General features: G+C 40.7%; 1 protein-coding gene across 1 annotated transcript in view; it reads right to left on the bottom strand.

The window, feature by feature from the left end:
* Positions 1 to 1,791: 1,791 nt before the first annotated feature.
* The window catches only part of avl9 (AVL9 cell migration associated), a 30,921-nt gene continuing 13,902 nt past the window's right edge, over positions 1,792 to 18,810 (bottom strand). The window contains exons 8-16 of the mRNA XM_088643999.1: positions 18,131 to 18,169; positions 17,849 to 17,918; positions 16,718 to 17,256; positions 15,453 to 15,587; positions 15,031 to 15,250; positions 14,380 to 14,497; positions 12,654 to 12,707; positions 6,562 to 6,650; positions 1,792 to 5,778 (exon numbers count right to left, since the gene is read on the bottom strand). Of these exons, the coding sequence (XP_088500125.1) occupies positions 5,654 to 5,778; positions 6,562 to 6,650; positions 12,654 to 12,707; positions 14,380 to 14,497; positions 15,031 to 15,250; positions 15,453 to 15,587; positions 16,718 to 17,256; positions 17,849 to 17,918; positions 18,131 to 18,169 (1,389 nt within the window). The 3' untranslated portion in view covers positions 1,792 to 5,653. The remainder of the gene's footprint in view (positions 5,779 to 6,561; positions 6,651 to 12,653; positions 12,708 to 14,379; positions 14,498 to 15,030; positions 15,251 to 15,452; positions 15,588 to 16,717; positions 17,257 to 17,848; positions 17,919 to 18,130; positions 18,170 to 18,810) is intronic.

Raw genomic sequence — 18,810 nt, forward strand, 5'->3', positions numbered from 1 at the left:
CCTGCAGTACGGAAATCTTATTTGTGCAGTGGTGTTCTTATGCGCAAGTGTTCACTCAGCCACATAATGCGATTCTGGATTCTGTGCACCTGGCTAGTGTAACACCAGGAGTCACAATGACTCAACAGAAGGGATCACAGCAGTTAACGTTCATGATTCATTTATTTTAGGTTGCTTTATAGCTTTGAATCCTTTACCTTGCTTTAAAACAGACTGAAATGTACTTTAGTGGACATCCGAGTGCACAATATTTTCAAACCATTTATGCCCAACAGTCTGGGTGCAAATGCTGAAACTGCAAATTAATCTGGTGATCTCTGGTATGACTGCAGTGGAGGCGATAGCGGCTCTTCTCCACAAAAAAAACATCCTTTCAGGAGTGCAGCTGTATGTATTGCTGTTCTGTGCTCTTTTCCAGAACAACGCTTAGCAGTTCGTCTTCTACAACTATTAACGGTGAGTACATTTTGATTTAAATGTATTTCCAATGGGGATTTTTTTTAATCCAAATTAAAAAGTAGCAGTGGTTTAGTCATGTTCCGCTAGTAAGTAGGCCACAGCGTTGAGACACAAATGCCTCAGAAACTAAATCAATGAATGAGGTTTAATGGCTCCTGGCTCTCTTTGCACCTAGTTAGGACACACTGAGATTCAGTGCATGTTTGAGATATATTTCACTTCAGTGCAGTTTTACCAACTACACCCTGTAATGCAAGCTCTGAGGAAACCAGAGTTGTTAGCAATGAAGCCAGGCACCCTTTCCCCTGAAGCCAAAGGCAACAAAGGCAGGAAGTGGTTTCTTGGAGACAGCGACTGCAATCGGTGCCCTTCTCTGCAGTGACTCAACAGGGCAGCTCTGCTCCTTGAGCGATTGTAGTGTGGGTCAGCTGCACAGCCTCAAGGGCTCCAACCCGATATTTCTTCACTCTCATTCAGCGGTCTGTACCAGTCTGGGGAGCTTCCAGTCCTAAGCAGGTGGAAGAGAAGATTGCAGCCACCCCCACGCTTCGGCAGGATGAGCTAGTGGCTATTCACCTGGTTTTCCTCACACCCGAAGAAGCCTCTACAGCCAAACCCCATTTTGTTCTAATATCCTCTTGCAGATGGGTTCTTAGCACTACCCACCCTTTTCTTGTGGGATCGGTTGTGTTTTTTTATTGGGTCAGTCCATGACATATCATCATCATCATCATATACACTAAAAATGTTAAGCACAGTACAAAAGTAATATACAAAGAAATCACTTTCGAGCCCAGTATAATATGTCACATTTATTTTATGCTTGGGTGTGCACGTACTGTAAATCTCTTTAAAAGTTGTTTCCCTTGAGAGTGTCATATTGATGTCTTCAGTGGCTGTAGGGCAAGTAACCACTGTCAGCTGATTTCATATCAGTGCTTTACACTTCGATGCCTCTACTACTTGTAACAGCAGTACTGGAACCACGATAAAATAGCATGCCAAACAGCCCCCGTACTACGTTAAGTAAATATGTTTACACTGTGCTTAGATGGCAATTTATTTTTTTCTCCTCTGTAGCTTAAATCGAACTATTCCCTGACGCACCCACCCATCTACAGCATGTTGGCCTGTTTTCCTGTGCCTGCAGTCCAGCTCTGTGTTGCGGTATGCTAAACGTAGGCTTTTGTTAAATGACCTACATTTGAAGAGTGGTCACATAATTCGACTGGGACTGTCAGGATGCTGTTAAAAGGGTGAGGGAGAAAGGCAATCCACTTTTCTTTATTTACAGGGACATGAGCATGTATTTTCAATTAAGAAGTACATGCATTCTGTAAAAATTCCAAACTTTTTTAATTGAATAAGAATAAACAAAACACTTGAACAAATACAGTTCATCATTTAATATAGTGTGCAATGCAATATATAGCTTTTCTTTCTTTAAGACTTTAAAACAAACTGTCAGCATATAGAACTCTTTTGGGTGAAGTCAAGACATTTCACATTTATAATATATTCATACATTAAAACATCCATTTACAATATTAGAACTCTTTTAAAACGGTCATGGATTTCTGATACTTCAAATTCATCTGATGTCAACAACAGGAACAACAAAAATAAATACAGAAAAACATACAATTTTATAAAAAAAAAAATCAAACATTAATGATTTATATATAGGACATACTGGGAGATACAGGAATTTAAAACCCTGAAATGTCACCACAAGGCTTCAAAGAGACATGAAAACCATTATGCATCTTTTTACATTTACAAAGTGAATTTAAGATCAAACCTCATGCCTGTGCTAATCGGAAAGCTGTGTTAGCCTTAAAAAGTCAATAACAAATACAAATTGTTAGTGATAAAGAATAATTAAAATACACGGATACAGATCAAATATACGTAAGAATATTTTTGTCTCTGTGTGCAATTATGTGTTCCAGGTGGCAGTAATTAAAAGTTGATCCAAAGTGTTGTCAAAGCAGTGCACAGAACATTGCAGGGACTCCTTATATGTTTGAACACCTTGGACTGGCCTCCCATTCCAAAACAAATGTAAGCTGCTACACTGTTCTCACCTTCATTGATAAGCTATTTCATGGTTTGAGTTCTCACTTGCTCTCACTTAAGTGATATAAAATCCTGTGACATGTCTGACTAACAGACCTTTAGTGCAGGAATGCAATATGCCTTGAAAGAAAAAAAAACAGTAAAAAAAAAAGCCTCTTAAAGCACAACTGCTCAAGCTGGTTTTGTTTCTTACACTACTGTACTTTACCTACCATACGTGGGTTTAATTATAAGCAAGACTTTCACTTTTACTAGTAAGTTAATATCACTACGATAAAGGACATTTTCTTATCGGTATGGCAGTATCTTCTATCGTCTTTACTCTGCTTTATTATTTTATTTCCAATAAAATGGGCACCACCTAATTCTGCCACTAAGCCCTCAGAGGAAGGACAGTTCTCCCTGGTAAAACATCAGATTGAAACGCAGGCGGCGCTATAACTTAGCCAGCAGCCATGAATACCCTTGCCATTGACGAGCCACATGAGCCTATTGATGTTTGGCCAATTGTGCACTCCCACCTGAGGAACTGTGGTTAGGCCCTGGTCACAGGAGGCCAACAACATCCATGATATGAGCCTCCTCTGGATATATATAACTGAGATAAGTCCTCACTTGTGACTTAAATGACTTTTACTGATTAAGTTACGATATGTAATGAGACATTTGAACTATTTAAATAATTTGCTGGGACTGACTATTGGCTTAATGTCTCTCCAACTGGCCTCGATTTAGCATATTCCTCAACGAACATACTCTTTAATCCCATCCTGGAAAACAGAATTTACACACCGAGTTTTCTTTGAGACCACATGCTATTGATCCAGGTGTCACTTTTTTCATAGTGATAGATGAGTTTTTTCAGTGCTCCACACACCTAGGCAACTATAGAGTCAGCACTGGGCAGAAAACAACCTGCCCTCTGCAAATTTCTGCAAGTACTCAGACCACTCCAGAGCTACCATTAGTACATTAGTAAAAAAGCCTGAAATTCCAGGTTTTAGAGCTCATACTGCACTCTAAACCTAAACAAAAGCCTTTGTTAGATAAACCTGTTGAACTTAGTACACCTTTTCCCCACGCCTTTCTTGAAGATTAGTGCAATGTAAGTGAAAAGAAAGACATGCAAGACTTTTTTCTCCATTACAGTCTTTAAGGTGACATAGTTCCTGATTATAACACAGCAAAGACCAGTGAATCTCCATTGATACTGTGCTCCAGATAATTTTTGTACAACATATTCAATTATACATTTCAACATATATTCTAAGCTTGGTCCTCTCCAACACCAACCCTGCGTGTCTTCCAACGATGTCGGAAGAAAGGAAAATCAGTAATGGATCCCATAAAATTATGCTTAAAAACTATCTTTAAATACTGATCATCTGTAAAAAGTAAACTGTAAATGAGAAGATAAGGAAAGATTGAATTCATTTTCAAAACCGCTCGTTTTATAAAACCGCATAAAATTCAGACAGGGCAGTTTTGCGGGAGCATTCTGCACTGCATGCTCTGGATCCCATTTTCTAATTGCGTCTGAGCTGATCCAAGCATTCCGGCAAGAAATATGTAATGCACTGAGCATCAAAGGACACCTTTCACCCTATTCATGCATGTGAATGCTTGTGTGTTTAAAGATAAAATGGAAGTAGACATATTCTGGATACTGACTGAGTGTCTTGATGTTGTTTTGATTAATTGATCGTTCGTGACTGGCTGTGGTAGGACGTAATGCTGCATAAGCAGTACGCTAGCCGATTTAGTTTAGGAGAGTTGACTGGGAACAGCCGATGAGGTGATTTAACCTGTTGAATGTCAAGCCAGGTGAAAAGCAAGAAATAAAAACGCAGAAAGATACCAAAATACACTGCTTGTCGCGTGCCGAGTGTGGTGGGCTTGGCAGGAGTCTCCAGTCGCTACAGAGCTCCACCTGTAGTGATTGATGACAACCTGACTGCACGGTGCGACGCTGATCAAGTCCTCCGGCCTCACCTACTGCCCTTCCTGACACGACCGTACTCCAGCCGGGACAAGGCCAGGCCTCATGCTGCTCGTGTGGGAGTCAGCTTTGCGACGAGGTGAGAAAGTGACGGCTGTGTTGGGGATGTCCTGCCCGCCAGACTTCAGCCCCAAAGAAGACTTGTGGGGTGAGCTGGGACAACAGTGGTATCCAAGTATGGGAGAGCTTTGAAGAGGTACAAGCTAGTTTGGTCTATAAAAGTGGATGGGGACACGAATTTACCCATTTCATGTATGTTCAATAAAATGTCAGTGTGAATTTCCTGCTGTTGTCAACAACATCATAATGATTTTTCTTTTCATGGCCAGTATTGTTTCATCTCAGTACTGCTTTTGCAAACACTGTCCAAAGTACTCAAAAATAAATATTTTAATTGACTAAGTCATTCCTTAAACTCATTAAAATTTCATACTGTATACTTGTTGCAATGGAGCAAAACACATGTATATGCAAAAAAAAGTACACCCTGGCCTTATACTGTAAATCAGTTCGCCTGTTAAAACATGCGGGAATTCTGAAGGTCTGCCTACAAAACTGTAGTGTAGTTTGGGAAAGCAGCAGCTTTTAATTACCAAATTCTATGTGCTCAGCACAGTGAGTGATGCTGGAACGCAGCATAAAAAAAAAAAACTTTCAAGGGCTTGTGATTTTTCCCCCCCCAACGCTTTTGTTGATTCAACGTTTGACATTTTTACAGTTCTCCCTACTTTAAGAGAAGATTTATCATCTTGAAGGATTCGAAATAACCCTCCCAGGACTCTTGCGTCCATCTGTTCCTATGAATGCAAATGCACCACAAACAGGACACTACCCTAGAGGTGAAACTGGTAGCTGAACTATGCATGATCATGTTGTGGTCGTCTCTTCATGCTCGGTCAGTCCTAGGAAAGCAGCGGATATCTCGGGGGTGGGTGGGAGGTGGGGGTTGGAGCAGAGCCACGCCCACTTGGTGCATTTATCGCGCACGGTATTCTGATCCCACAATCCTTCATGTCACCGGTCCTGCCCCTGGGAGTAAAACTGATGTGGAATGTACTGTTCAAGGACGGGCACACACCCGTTATCTCGGTGCGCCTCCGCGTTCCCGGCTCGGCGTCACTGCTTGCCCGCCTGCTGCTCAGGGACCGCGGCTGCCGTCACCACGGCCGGCTGAGCAAGGGTGGAAAACCAGGACGACATTGCGGACCTCGCGTTGGTGAGGGCCCCCCCGACTGACTGGCCTGCAACGGCAACAGCGGAAGAATGATTTTTAGACGTTTTTTTTTTTTTACACTTTTCGCGCACCCCGCTGCACTGCTTCACCAGCACGCATGGTCGCATCTCCTCCCCCAAAGCCCCCTGATGTGAATAAACCTGGCCAGCACCAGCAGCCTCCTGGCACCAGCAGGTGCCCGCCTCCTGTACGCCTAAAAAGGTTTGTGGTGGTACGCCAGCGTCAAAGCACAGTGAAAGCGCAGTGAGGCAACATGTCAAGTCAGAATCTGCTGTTTCTTGAGCTCCGGGCGGGATTTCTCACAGTAGATTTCTGTTTGTCAAGAAGGGCAGTAAAAAGCTTATTGTCAATGGGTGGCACACACGAAGCATATGGGTGCGTCACAAGGCTGAAAAACAGTCCTTAAAGGAGGCACCTAAGATCTGGCAAAGGGGACATGAAGTGGGCTCGCACTGTACAATAATGTAACAGCACCAGGGGTACTAGTGCAAACCAGCTTTTATCCTGCGTGCAACACTTGCTTTCCTGGCACATGGAAATTGGAAACAGGAACTTCTTTTTCTAAAAGAAGTGGAAATTCTTTTCAGAACCTATTTCCACTTTTACACACACACACACACACACACACACACACACGCTATAAAGCAGAAATGACATCGGGCAGCACAGCAAGGCAGTATGAGAAAAGGCAACTGCAAACAAAGGACAGCCTCCTTCAACTCAACATCTCTGCATTTTGACATCTTAGTTTCACCACAGAGCCCTTCATTGTTTCGAGGCGCTGGCTTACCTACTGCCTTCCCCGTCTGCACAACACTCCGGCTCGTGGTTATCACAGCATTGCCAATCTTCTTGCCACGCTCGCTATTCTGCACAGAGCTGGAAAACAAAAAAGTATATCATGACAGCTGCCTCTCTCTCTCTCTCTCTTTTTTTAGGAAAATCTATCAAATTAAACTTAATTATTCTCAGACCTTCACGGCTCATGTTAGTCCAGACCCAGGTGATCCCGGTCTCCAAAGTCCGGAAAGCAAACAATAAGTTAAAAGTCGATGCACATACAACATGTGACTTTCTGCAACCCTACGGACATTTGATTGCATGCTTCCTGAGATTACGAAACTCGTGAAACTTACTACGTCACATGAGGCCTGTGAACTCTTTCAAGCTATGCTTAATGCCAAAATGTTCAGCAACAGACATGATGAAAGACTTACTTATGTCATAAGGAGGGCTCACTCAGATTCCTTTTTTTCCCTCCTTACCCACATATTACATATTATGTTCCAAGTTTCTCTTCTACTAATTAGCTGCTGAAAAACAGTCTAATGGCCTTTAGAAGTCTTTGAAGAACAAAATGTCAGTGCATTAACCTGAACCACAACAAATGGTTTAGTGTACACAGTCCTGCTGTAACTATAGCAGACACCGAGATCAGTTTGGTTGTATGGAATAAATGCACTTTTAGGCTCTTGTCTAGCAAACATTCATATTGTGGAAATCTAACTAGTACAATGTTGTTGTTTCTGAATTCACCTATTTGTCTTAATGGTAAATATACACATTTTTCTAACCACATACACTAAGGAAAAACAAAGGCTCCTCTGTACATTGCTAGGAAAAAGCATTTTCTCCAAATCAAAGAATTCTACAGCAAAAGGATGTTTCTAAACAAGAATCAACTGTTTGATAAGTTTTTTTTATAGTATTATGCATCAATCATTCTTGAAAATGCAAATTAAAAAAAAATCAAGTGTTTTACCCCAGTTGAATAGTGAATCTACACCTCAACAGACGTAATGTAAAGTCCTAATACACACAGTATTAGCTGTGTGTTGAAGTCTACTGCAGACAAATGTACTACCTTAGGTAAGGACTTGATCACGTATTTCATCCCTAAAGGAAACAATTAGCAGAGGGCAACTCACAAACAGGTCAAGCTTTCACTTTCAATCAGCTTGCAGTAGGAGATGCTGATTATGTTGATGTTGTGGAATGAAATCCCTTATTTGTGTTACAAAACGGAACAAAAAACCTCCGGAGTGACGGGACAAGTGAAACAGTGGCAGAATCGAAAACATCTGCTGTTAGTACAACAGATCCCCCAGCCTTAGTTCACACCGAGTTTTAAGCCTTCTTTGCACACTTCTATTTAAAGTGACGTGTCAAACAGGCTTCGGGCTGGACACAAATAAATCTTTCATCTGCTTGCAACTGAAAGAGAGAAACCCTAGTGTGAAATCACCGCTTGTTGACTGACAATCAAGCGTTACTTTTTCCTGATCTGGATTGGTCTTCACTTACAGCATGGAACCATGTATGAAGGAATATGTCACCTCCGTGTAGTTGTGTTTCCTTAACTTTAAGAAGCCCGTGATGAAAACCAGATTTGACGTTTGCGTACAACTGCCATTAACAGCGCAGGAAAACGAAAGGACAAAAAGGATTATCAAATAAATCAGCAGTGCATACACCTGGCCAACATCTACTCCCTTGAGGAAGCACAGAACACGATACCTGGGCATGCTACTCGAATACGCTCACCTGGACTGGCACTTTGAGACATTATGAGCTTCAGAGCTACCGAATCTCTTTCACTGGCATCATTGCAAGCCTGTGGACATCCTGCTTGCGGAACACAGGGCATCTGGGCAATAGGGCCCAACTTGCACTCCAAGCAAGAGCCTTTAGTGGTTTAAGTCACCGTACTTGGGAGCCCCAATGCACAGCTATGTTTTGATTGAGTATAACATTCAGGAAATCCGAAATAAGACATTAACACTTTTTAAATAAAAAAATGATCTTCTGAATTTAAAGGCCCACACTGTTTTTAATTAACAGGTGAACATGTAGAGAAATCCAAAACTCAATTATGAAAACAATATTTTAAGCTAATAATCCACCTTTTAAGAGAAAGATCATTCCATATGGATGAGAGTATAATCTGCTTTTGTAACAAAGCAAATGTGGAAGGGCATTTAAAGCCAAGAACAGGTGGTACTTGTTTACTCAAAGGGTGGTGAGAGTGTGGAACAAGCTGTTCCATGTTGATGAAGCCAGCACCCTGGCTTCTGTCAAGAAATGGCTAGATGAGATCTTTGGATCAATTTACTACCAAATGGGCTCGATGGGCTGAATACCCTTCTCTCATTTTTAACTTTTTATGCTCTGTAATCTGCAGATGTTGTAACACAACTTGCCCGCACATCATTTGATAGGCTGCACAAGGTAAGTACATTGAATTGTAAAATTTCATTAAGGCGGTAAAACCTGTAAAAAAAACTAAACGCACAGTGGAGTGGTTTTTGAAAAATAGTGCAAACACAACAAGGTGTGTTTTGAAGGAGAGGAAGATTTAGTGACTTCAACTCTACATATGTTTGAATATATTTTCTTCCAGTCAGATGACATTTTATGGTAGTGTTTTGACACTAATACAGCCAGCGATCGAGAACACTGTGGTCAGTTCTGATTTACACAGTGTGAAGCTGCTCATTAGTATGAAGGCTGTGGCACTGCATGCCACATGTGATTTACGTTCCAGTTTGCTGAATCTCTTCCAAAGTGCATATACTATATATGGTGCCTATACTGTATAACTTCCAACAAAGATCCAGTTTGTATCTTGACTATCTTTAAATGCAGAATTAGCTTTTCTGTTTATACAGATTTTTCTCCCTACTTTTCCCCAGTTTAACCATTTTTCCAGTGAATGAAGAAACCGGGAAGGGAGGTGTGCTGACTTCATCAAAGGTTAAAAACATGCTCAGTAAAAGCATTATACATACTCCTTTCCATTTCCATGCATATTATTAAGAGTATTTCTTGCTTTTTCTACAAGCTTTCCTTACATGCCACAGATACTGTTCGTCTTCAAGTACTACAGAACAGGACAGTCCAAGAACAGGACCGTTTAACTACAAATTTGCAGATCAATTGCTAGGAGCTCTGTTCAATTTTTCACTGGTGAAAAGGCACCAGTAAAAACTCTAACTTGAATCAAATAAGGAAATACATCTCATGACATTCTGAAAAAGCAATGAACATCTCTAGAATGCAGTAAAGCCACAACACAGGGCTGTTAGTGGGATGGTAAGCTCTTCCCTTATCTCTCCCAAATTTACCACCCTCTCAAGATTAACGTGCAACATCAATGGTATTTTTCTGCAAACTACATGTGCATGCTTCAGACTTAATTAATACGAAAAAATGTTTTACATTGTACTGCACTGAAAAACAGAAGAAGCCACTCAGTTTAATCATGGCAGAAGACACTGCAGAAAGCCTGACTATTCTGATGTCTTTATTAATAAAAACCAGGGAAATGGACCTGAGAGTGGCAGTAATGTCACTTCCCGTGAGAGTATGTAATGAGTATCTTTGCAGTCTCCCTCTCCACTCAATTATTCTTCTATCATATATTTTCAGTACTGATCATGCGCTGCCATTTTAGCACAAAACTGGCAGCTCAAAATTATAATCATGAGTGACTTTCTTATAATTAGCCAGTTCAGATTAAAATTTAACAGTTAGGCTACCACATCTTCATGCATTTCAACATTCAGGCTTTCTTGCCCTTTAATTACAATTTACTGAGAGACATCTTTATTATTGATAATAGATGTTATGTGACTATTATCTAATTAAAATTGACCAATTATGCAACCTGAGGAAAAAAAACAATTATACAACTATGAATACAACACCCATGCATGCATTTATTACTTTACAGCAAGAGAGTAATTTGAAGGTTTTTCTTAAAAATGTAGGAAAAGGAAGGTAAGAATTCGTTTCTCACCACAAAGCTCATAGTTAAGTATAGCTTAAGGCACAGAAGGGGAGAAGACACGCTGTAATTTTAGAAGCTAGTTTGTGAACTTGCAATTCAACACAGGCCATATTGTGTTCCTTCACACTTCTTAGAATGAAACCTTATTCTTGCAAGTCACATTTAAGTTTAAGGATGAAACCCTCCTATTATGAAAGGGATAGGCAATAAAAAACAAACTAGGTGACTGCTGTATTACCATAAGGAAGCATTGTGTAACAAAGGTTTTTAGGTGGCAGGAGAGCTTACTTACCCTAAACGCACCGATCATATTATATCTTAGTTGTGCGATTTTATTTTACTTAGTTTAAAGTTTAAAACTAATGGTAAAGAACAAAATTACAGATCCCTGATGTAATATTTGCAAAAAGAAGCCTGGAGGTTAGGGATTAATTTTTCTGCATACACCAGGGTGTAGTGGAAAGAACAATACATGTCTCACTGCTTTGTATCACCAAGTCAACCAGCGTGAAGACGTGCCTTGTCATTATGTTATTAGACAATGCCTTGACGATCTTAAAAATGACCAGGGTATCACCTTCAACAACCTGGCTTTGTCAATAACTGCTGGAATTTCAAATCATAATTTTCTCTATTTCTCTGTGTTGAGGTAAAACGATTCTGTTGTGGAAGAATTACCTTTCATTGCCCCCCTAAGGGAAACTGTCTTGCACACCAAAAGCTTATAACCATATAACATATACGACAATAATACAAAATAAGAAAAAAATGCCATAATATGAAACAAAAACTACCATTGACAATATTGCTCAATCGAGACTCTTCCACTACTAGTAGGTTAAAAAACAGATAATTAGCTTATAAAGGTCCAAAAAGAACAAAAATAATTAGATCCCAAACTGAAAACATTTTTTCATTGTTCAATGATTGAATGTTTTTAGGTATAAAGGAAGTAAATGTGCTTTGTCTTTATACAGGGGATCTTGTACATCCTCACAGGGGGTAGGAAAGTATATTCTTAAGAGTGGATGACAGGGGTCCTCCAAGTTTTAATGGGCAAGATTAATAATACGTTGCTCCTGTAGACGTATTATTTAGTTCAAGGATGCGCTGATAATCTTGCCACCAGTTCTGATCCCCGTGTTAAACTTATTTTTGTTCTGTAAGAACAAAGCTCCTCCCCATCTCCAAATACAAAACCTTAGAATGCTCCGAATAAAAATCTTATAAAAAGGTGTCAACCTTGGGGGTGGGGGAAAAAAATCGATTCTGAGATGCATCGCGATTCTCTCTTTCTATATGCACAGTACTAAACATTTCAGATAAAAACAATACAGCCTAAAGGACAAATAGAGCAAATAATAATGGTTTAGTTTTTTGGGCTTAAGACTAAACTAATTGCGTGGTGACACGTAAAGACTTCAAGGTTGACAAGTTCGCCATGCTCACATTTGCACTGAGCTAAGCTACCCGGTTTGTGAAGATGGACAAACTCTTACAGAGTTTAGCAGAGGTGCAATTACTTACATGGAGACTGGTGCATCATCCAAAAAATTGTCTCCAAGTTCATATAAGCCTCAAACGTCTTAAAGAGGGCAAATACTCAAATAAAGATCAATCCGCATAATTTATTAAGAGCTTAGTTTGAACAAAAAACAAAAGTTGCAGGGGTATTTCCAGACCAGCACAACAAGAAAAGAAAGAGAATGTGAAGTTCAGTACAAAACTCAAAGCTAAACGGGCAATTCCGACTTCAACCACTAGATGCCAGTAGCTGTAAGAAAGACAGCTTTCTTGAGGCTGTCATTCCTGGTCAAATGTTGAGAGAGCCAGATGCTGACTTGACACCTCATTCGTGTTCTCAGCAAGAGTGCTAGAGAACTTCATAAAAGCTGGTTTGTGTAGCTGCTCTCTACAGAACTGATAAACTCCCCAAAGTATGCAGATTTTTTCCCCCAGAAAACCAAAAGCTTTAAAAATAGTTATAGAAATGGATAAACATAGCCCATAAACACACAAACGTTTGCTAACTAAGAAATTCAAATACCTTTTTTTATTATTATCTAAATGAAAAATAGACAAAATGTACTCACTGTGAGAATCTCAGTTTTACATCTGCAACACTGTATTGTCCTTGGAATGGATGGCTAAAATAAAGTAAATAGATATTATTTCAGCGTCACTGCATTTGTTTTCACAACATGCATCGAAAACAATATTACCAAACCAAAGGCTAAACATCATGGCTTCACATTCAGATGCTAATTTTTAATTTTACAAAGTTAAAGGATGACTCTCAAACCTTTTTTTACCTTACTGTCCAATATATTCTCCTTTACTCTGCAAATAAATCGAGCTGGAGTTCAGAGTCCAGGTTTTTGTGGGAAAAAAAAGTGTCCTTCATGCCCAAAAACACTTTTGCCAGATTTGAACATTCACACTTTTGAACTTGCTAACTTTCAGAAAATAAAGAACAACCACGTTGTGAAGTGCCTCTACCTTTCAATGCAGAAATAAGCAACTAACTGAGCGACTATACACATCTCCCAGCGTGTCCATGAATTTAGCACCTAAACCAGGCTTTCGACCAGAATGTAATACTAGAACACGACTGAAGGATATATCGGGCTTTCGTGAACGTCACTGTAATTAAGATAAAGTCACCCTGTTTCCGTGTGATCGTCAAATTATATTGGTGGCCTAGTGCCAAGATGTGTAACATGTCAGTATTATGAGCAATCTCTCCTTAGGCTCGCAAGTCAGGAAGCTTATCTGAAAAGAGTTACTGGGGAAAACCTGCAATCAAGTCATGAGAAGGAAATTGCAGAATTGGATTACTGCATGTAGTGAAGCAATAAGGCCTCAACACCACATTAATGAGTTTACTTTTCCAATATACTTGTTTAATGGCAGATTATATGGTGCTCTTAAGAGATTTATTTTTCCTTGCATTACAGAGATGGATATACATACATCTACCAAAACCCAATGGGGAATGGAGTTGCAAAACCCATGTAAGAACGAAGCCACACTTTTAATTTAATTCTTAAGGAAATCATGTAAATTTATACGCTGTCCAAAACTAGGCAATTTCAGTTTTTCGATTTGGGATTGTAGTTTTCTAAGGACATAAAATGTCAAGACCATGACTATATTTTCATCTAAATTTCATTTTCCATTAGCTTTGGTCTAATTATTATTCCAGGCATTAATTACACATATACACAGAAACACAGGCAGTGATATACAGAAGTATTCAACCCCCCTGAAAAATGTTCAGTTTTTCCAAATCAAGACTGTATATGCAGAAAATACACAAACTACTCGAAACTGACAAACCTAAAAATGTCTGCAGGATGTAAATGCATATACAGAGAAAAACAGATTATTCTCTATTAGGGAAGCATTCCATCCTTTTGCTACTGCAACCTTAAACCTGATCAGGTATCAATGAAATGTTTGAAACGTCACAATGGATCTGAAATGGTTTCCCCCTGCATGGAATCAAAAGTACTTTAACCAGTACATAATTTCCCTCAGGTATACAACTTGAAAATATTTGTTCTAGTGATCCAACAGAGCAAGCATGAAGGTACTGTACAGTCTCATTAACAGTGGTTTACTTTGTATAAATAATCTTAAATTGTTTAATTTTTTTAAATTACAGATTTAAAATTTTAACTAGGAACTAGCTACCGTATTCTTTCAAACAAACTGGAGGTATTAATTCTTAATGATCTGAAAGTCCACAGAGAAGACAAGGCGATAATTCAGTGTGACACAGGCCTGGCCTGAGCTCTTTCTTTCAGACACACTCACCCAGGGGTGACCTCGGACATCGCAGGGTGCTTGTTGCTGTGCCACACTCGGTAATTGTGCGAGATTTTCCAGGCTGCAATGAAGGGAGTGCCAAAGTCTGCCAGCATCTTTTCGTTATCTACAGAAATAAGGAAAGCAGATCTCAGGGTTCCTGGGCCTTCTCTGTGCTGATAATTAAACAAGTCCATGTTAGTTGAGGTTAAAATCAAACCTGGCGTTCATTTTAGCACGTGGGTCTTTCCCAAGCAGCCAGTGTCATTTAGACAGACTGCTCAATCAAATGAGCAAAACCATACCACAAGAGCAAGAGCAGAGCACTTCACACCATCTGCTTCACCGAATTTAAATGTACAGATTTTATTCTTTTACAGTTTCTGCACCCTTAACTTTCCTGGATAATAGAAATTAACATGTTGATAAAAATGGGATCAGTAATAACATTAACTCCCTGTATTTCACTTGGTACTCCCATTACAGAGCAGGCGAAGAAGTGAGAAATTGCTCTACCAGGTAAATGAAGGGGGGCATTTAGTCAGGCCTGATCACACAATCCCAGAGTGGACCTTATCCTGGGCAACCAAAGTGCCTTAGCATTTTTAATAACCAACTACGTCAAAACTCATGTATCTAGGCAACGCATCAATGGCCTACCTTGCTGTAAAGTGGTAGAGAGAAGTGAGTGGAGGTAGAGGGAGAACTGAGCCCTGATCCACTCGTCGCCCCCCTCCCACCCAGTGCCATCGAGGAACACGTCTTCCCGGTTGTCCGTGACGTGTTTCACCAGGTAGTCCGCAAAGCGCAGATCAGCCGTGGTGAGGCTCAGCAGCTTCCTCAACTCCGGATCCTGGATCTGGATCCGGGCTTCTTCAACCTGGAACCACAAGCATGCTGCTCATCTGTCTTTTGGGAGCAAACGTCATTACAATATGGTCCGTTATCAAGCACATCGCTTCTTCCCCCTTTCCCCGGCCCCGACGTCCAGAGGAGCTGACCAAAGCGTGGAGGATATGGGACTTCGGAAAACACACGTAAAGAGTTGGTCATTCATACAAGAAAAGGTTGGGCACACTTACATCAACAATGGCATCGCTCAGGTGCCTCTGCTGTCGGAACAGGATGTTTGTTGCGCCCGTGACAAATCCACGCACAGCCACGTCAGAGAGCAAGTGGTGCTGCTGTAGAGCCATGTAGGGCAAGCAGAGGTACCCCTGGCAACAGAAGAGAAAGGAATTATTGCGAGAGGACGGGGTCAGGAAAGAAACAAGGGCCTCAGGAGCAAAGCCTCCATCCACACATCATGTACAGCTGCTCCTTTCTGGTAAACTGGAAGCCATCCTGTGAATATATATATACATATGCAAGGGGATACTACACCCTTTGCAGGAGATGTCAGTTCATCACAAGAAACACACAGACTGGCACAGCGACATTTCAGAGGCATCAATTAACCAATCAGCCTGATGGGGCAGGCTGGCAGTACAAGCGCATGGAACACTTACAGTAACGTACAATATCCTCCCCGTTCTACCAAACTTTTCTGCTTGTAGGAATACACCTACTGTAGGTTACCTGCCTTTCAACATTAAACCATTCGGCTGCACTCATCAGAGAAGGCTTAAAAAGTTATTTAACAGCCGACTTCACTGGAAGAACAAGGTCCGCGATTGCAGCTCCACACTGGCAAAAACGTTAAGGGCTGATCTCACTGTCTGGAAGGATAAGGGGTAATAGATAGTCCACCTTCTGTGGTGTTTGTGTTTGCATCAGGCCGTAAAAAGCTGATAGGCATGTTTGTTGTATTTGTTTTTTTAAGCACTGCGTACACGGCTGTTATATACTGTAAAACATGTAGTGGAACTTTTCACCTTGAAATGGGCACGGAGTTGTTGTTTTGGTTTTTGGCAAAGGAACAATTTACAGCTGAAAGACAAAGAATGATTCCGCAACGTCTTACACAACTTCTACAGACTTTCTGTCTTGCCAAAATGCAGCAGTCCTTCTCCTAATCTGACACTGATCATAAATTCCAATGTACAGGGCTCTGTTAAAGGAATGAAACAACATGTGTCTTTAAAGATTTTGGAAAAAATAGTCATTTTTTTCTTTTGTATTACATTGTAAAATGGCATATGTACAGTACAGAGGTACAGGTTAAGAGTTTTGTAGCCTGTAAAGGAGGGTAAATAGTTTGTCAGTGTGTAGCTGAAGCTAAACCTTTACATGACACTCTAAGGCACTGCGATCAATATCTGTGAAGATACAAAAAAAAAAAATCACTGAAGTGACAAAAGTCAACGACAAATTAATTTCAGTGTCATTTTAGTGGGATTAAAAATACCTTAGTGAAGATGGCCAAGGGCAGTCCATACTGGTCCTCCTCCAGCCCCGAGACCAAGCCCGGGATGAGGACGGTCTGCCCCGTGTTGGACTGCGGTTGGACAGTGATCGGGAGGCCTGGCAGCTCGGGGTCAAAGGTTTCCAGGAGCTCGGCAGTTTCCCTGTCCTCTTCCTCCTTGGCGGCACCTTCCTCGAGAACACTGGTGTCCAGGGTTTCCCAGTCGCTCTCTGAGGACTCCGGAGAAGTGCGAGACGGAGGTTTCAGGCGGTGGTTGTCTCCGTCGGGAGGCTGCGGTGTCTCCTCCTGTCCCCGTGGCTGTGGGGCGGGCTGCCCCGTCCGGCCAGCCTCCCTCGGGTGCTCCTCCGCGGTCTCCCGCCGCTCTCCGCGGCTCTCGGCACCGGCGCTGCCGAAAGCGTCCGAAATGGAGACGGAAACGTATTCCTCGGAGCCGGCAACGCCTTCGAAGAGGCCGACGTCTTCGGATACGCTCCTTTTCGGTCTGTAGTGTGAAGAGTCTGCAAGCCCATGTTCAATCATGCCTGTGAAACACAAGGTCTTTCTCATACGCTTGCTGACCGTCATCCCGTAACGCAACATAAAGGAGAAGAGAGACATTTGTGTTTTTCACATTTCTTTGGATGCATCAGAACTCACTGAAACAAACGTATAGCTGCCGGTCCAAAACATTCCTTTTTACAGACGAGGAAGTAAATGGTGCCCACAAAGTTCTGAAAAAGACTTTGCTTAAACATTGCTCAGTGAACCAGAAACCGACTTAAGTCAGAGCAGGTAAAGCAGTGCTTGGAACGTCAATTTGAAACATTATAATAAGCAGTTTGGAAGCCACTTAAAATTGTACTGATCATGCTCAGGAACTAAGCACATTGTATATTAACGCCTGGAGCAGAGCATCTGAAACCCACTATGTTCTTAGAATTGTGAAGCTTGCTTTTTTTTTTAAATTAAGTGCGATATGTTTAAGTTTTTCTTCTGGGAAGACAAACACAGCAGTGACATAAACCAAAATTGCATAAATGTATCACATATTGGGCAGGGTTTTATGTATTAAATGATTCCAATTTTAGGCTGTGGCATTGTGACTCTGGCACTTTTTACTCTTCTGTTTCTTACCAGGAAATAGAGATAAGACAGTCATCAGGGCTCCAACTAATCTTTTGACCGGTGACACATAAAACAGAACCTAAAATATAACCATACAGGACAGTTAAGTTGATTACATTTGCATACGAAAATTAATACATTTAATCATTTCCAATACATTTCAAATCATGCTAATATTATTACGTGCTTTACTATACATTGTTTACTGTTTCATACTTGTATACTGTATATAAAAACAATGCATATTGCACATTGGTGTTTATGAACAAAGGCAATGCATATTTTCCTTACCTTTTTCTCCAACAGAATCAACTTAAAAAGAATTAAGACCTGTAAAAGGTGAAAATGTGGTTAGCAACTATTAATTAAAAGTCAACATTAATAAATCTTAACATTTTAAAGCCTTTTTATCACCCGCAAAAAAATATTTGGAATGCCTAGAATGCCCTTTCAACAACGATACATGGATGTAGCAGTCCTAAAGAACTGCATCCCACACATAAGCCACACACTCCAGCATTTTTTTTCAATTTACAAGTTAGCACATGACCTATCAAATAATGAACACTTCAACAGCAAAGTCCAACAGGATTTATCGGAATTTATTCCCAGAAATGCACAGTGACGCCACAGCAAACAGGCCAGATAAAATTCAAGCAGGGTGGAATGAAGGACAGTGTGTGGACAAAACTTTAAACGGAGCAGGTCGCCATTTTGCGATGACATAGACTGAGACAGCGTCTTGCCCGAAATTCGCTTGGCCATGTAAGTCAATCAAATAAATTGGCCAGCCACTTCCTATAACAAAAAGGTCAACGTAGTACAGTATAACAACATACAGGTGTTAAGTGTAAATGCAAAGTGCACCAATGAAAGCAACCTCTAATGAAGAGCTAGTTCAACATTTTATTACAAAATAGTTAATCAATACTGCATGCTATTTAATGAAGCTTGCGGACTGGGCTGAAATC

This window comes from Lepisosteus platostomus, chromosome 8, assembly GCF_059453375.1.
Source record: "Lepisosteus platostomus isolate fLepPlt1 chromosome 8, fLepPlt1.hap1, whole genome shotgun sequence".
Classification (NCBI taxonomy): Eukaryota; Metazoa; Chordata; class Actinopteri; order Semionotiformes; family Lepisosteidae; genus Lepisosteus; species Lepisosteus platostomus.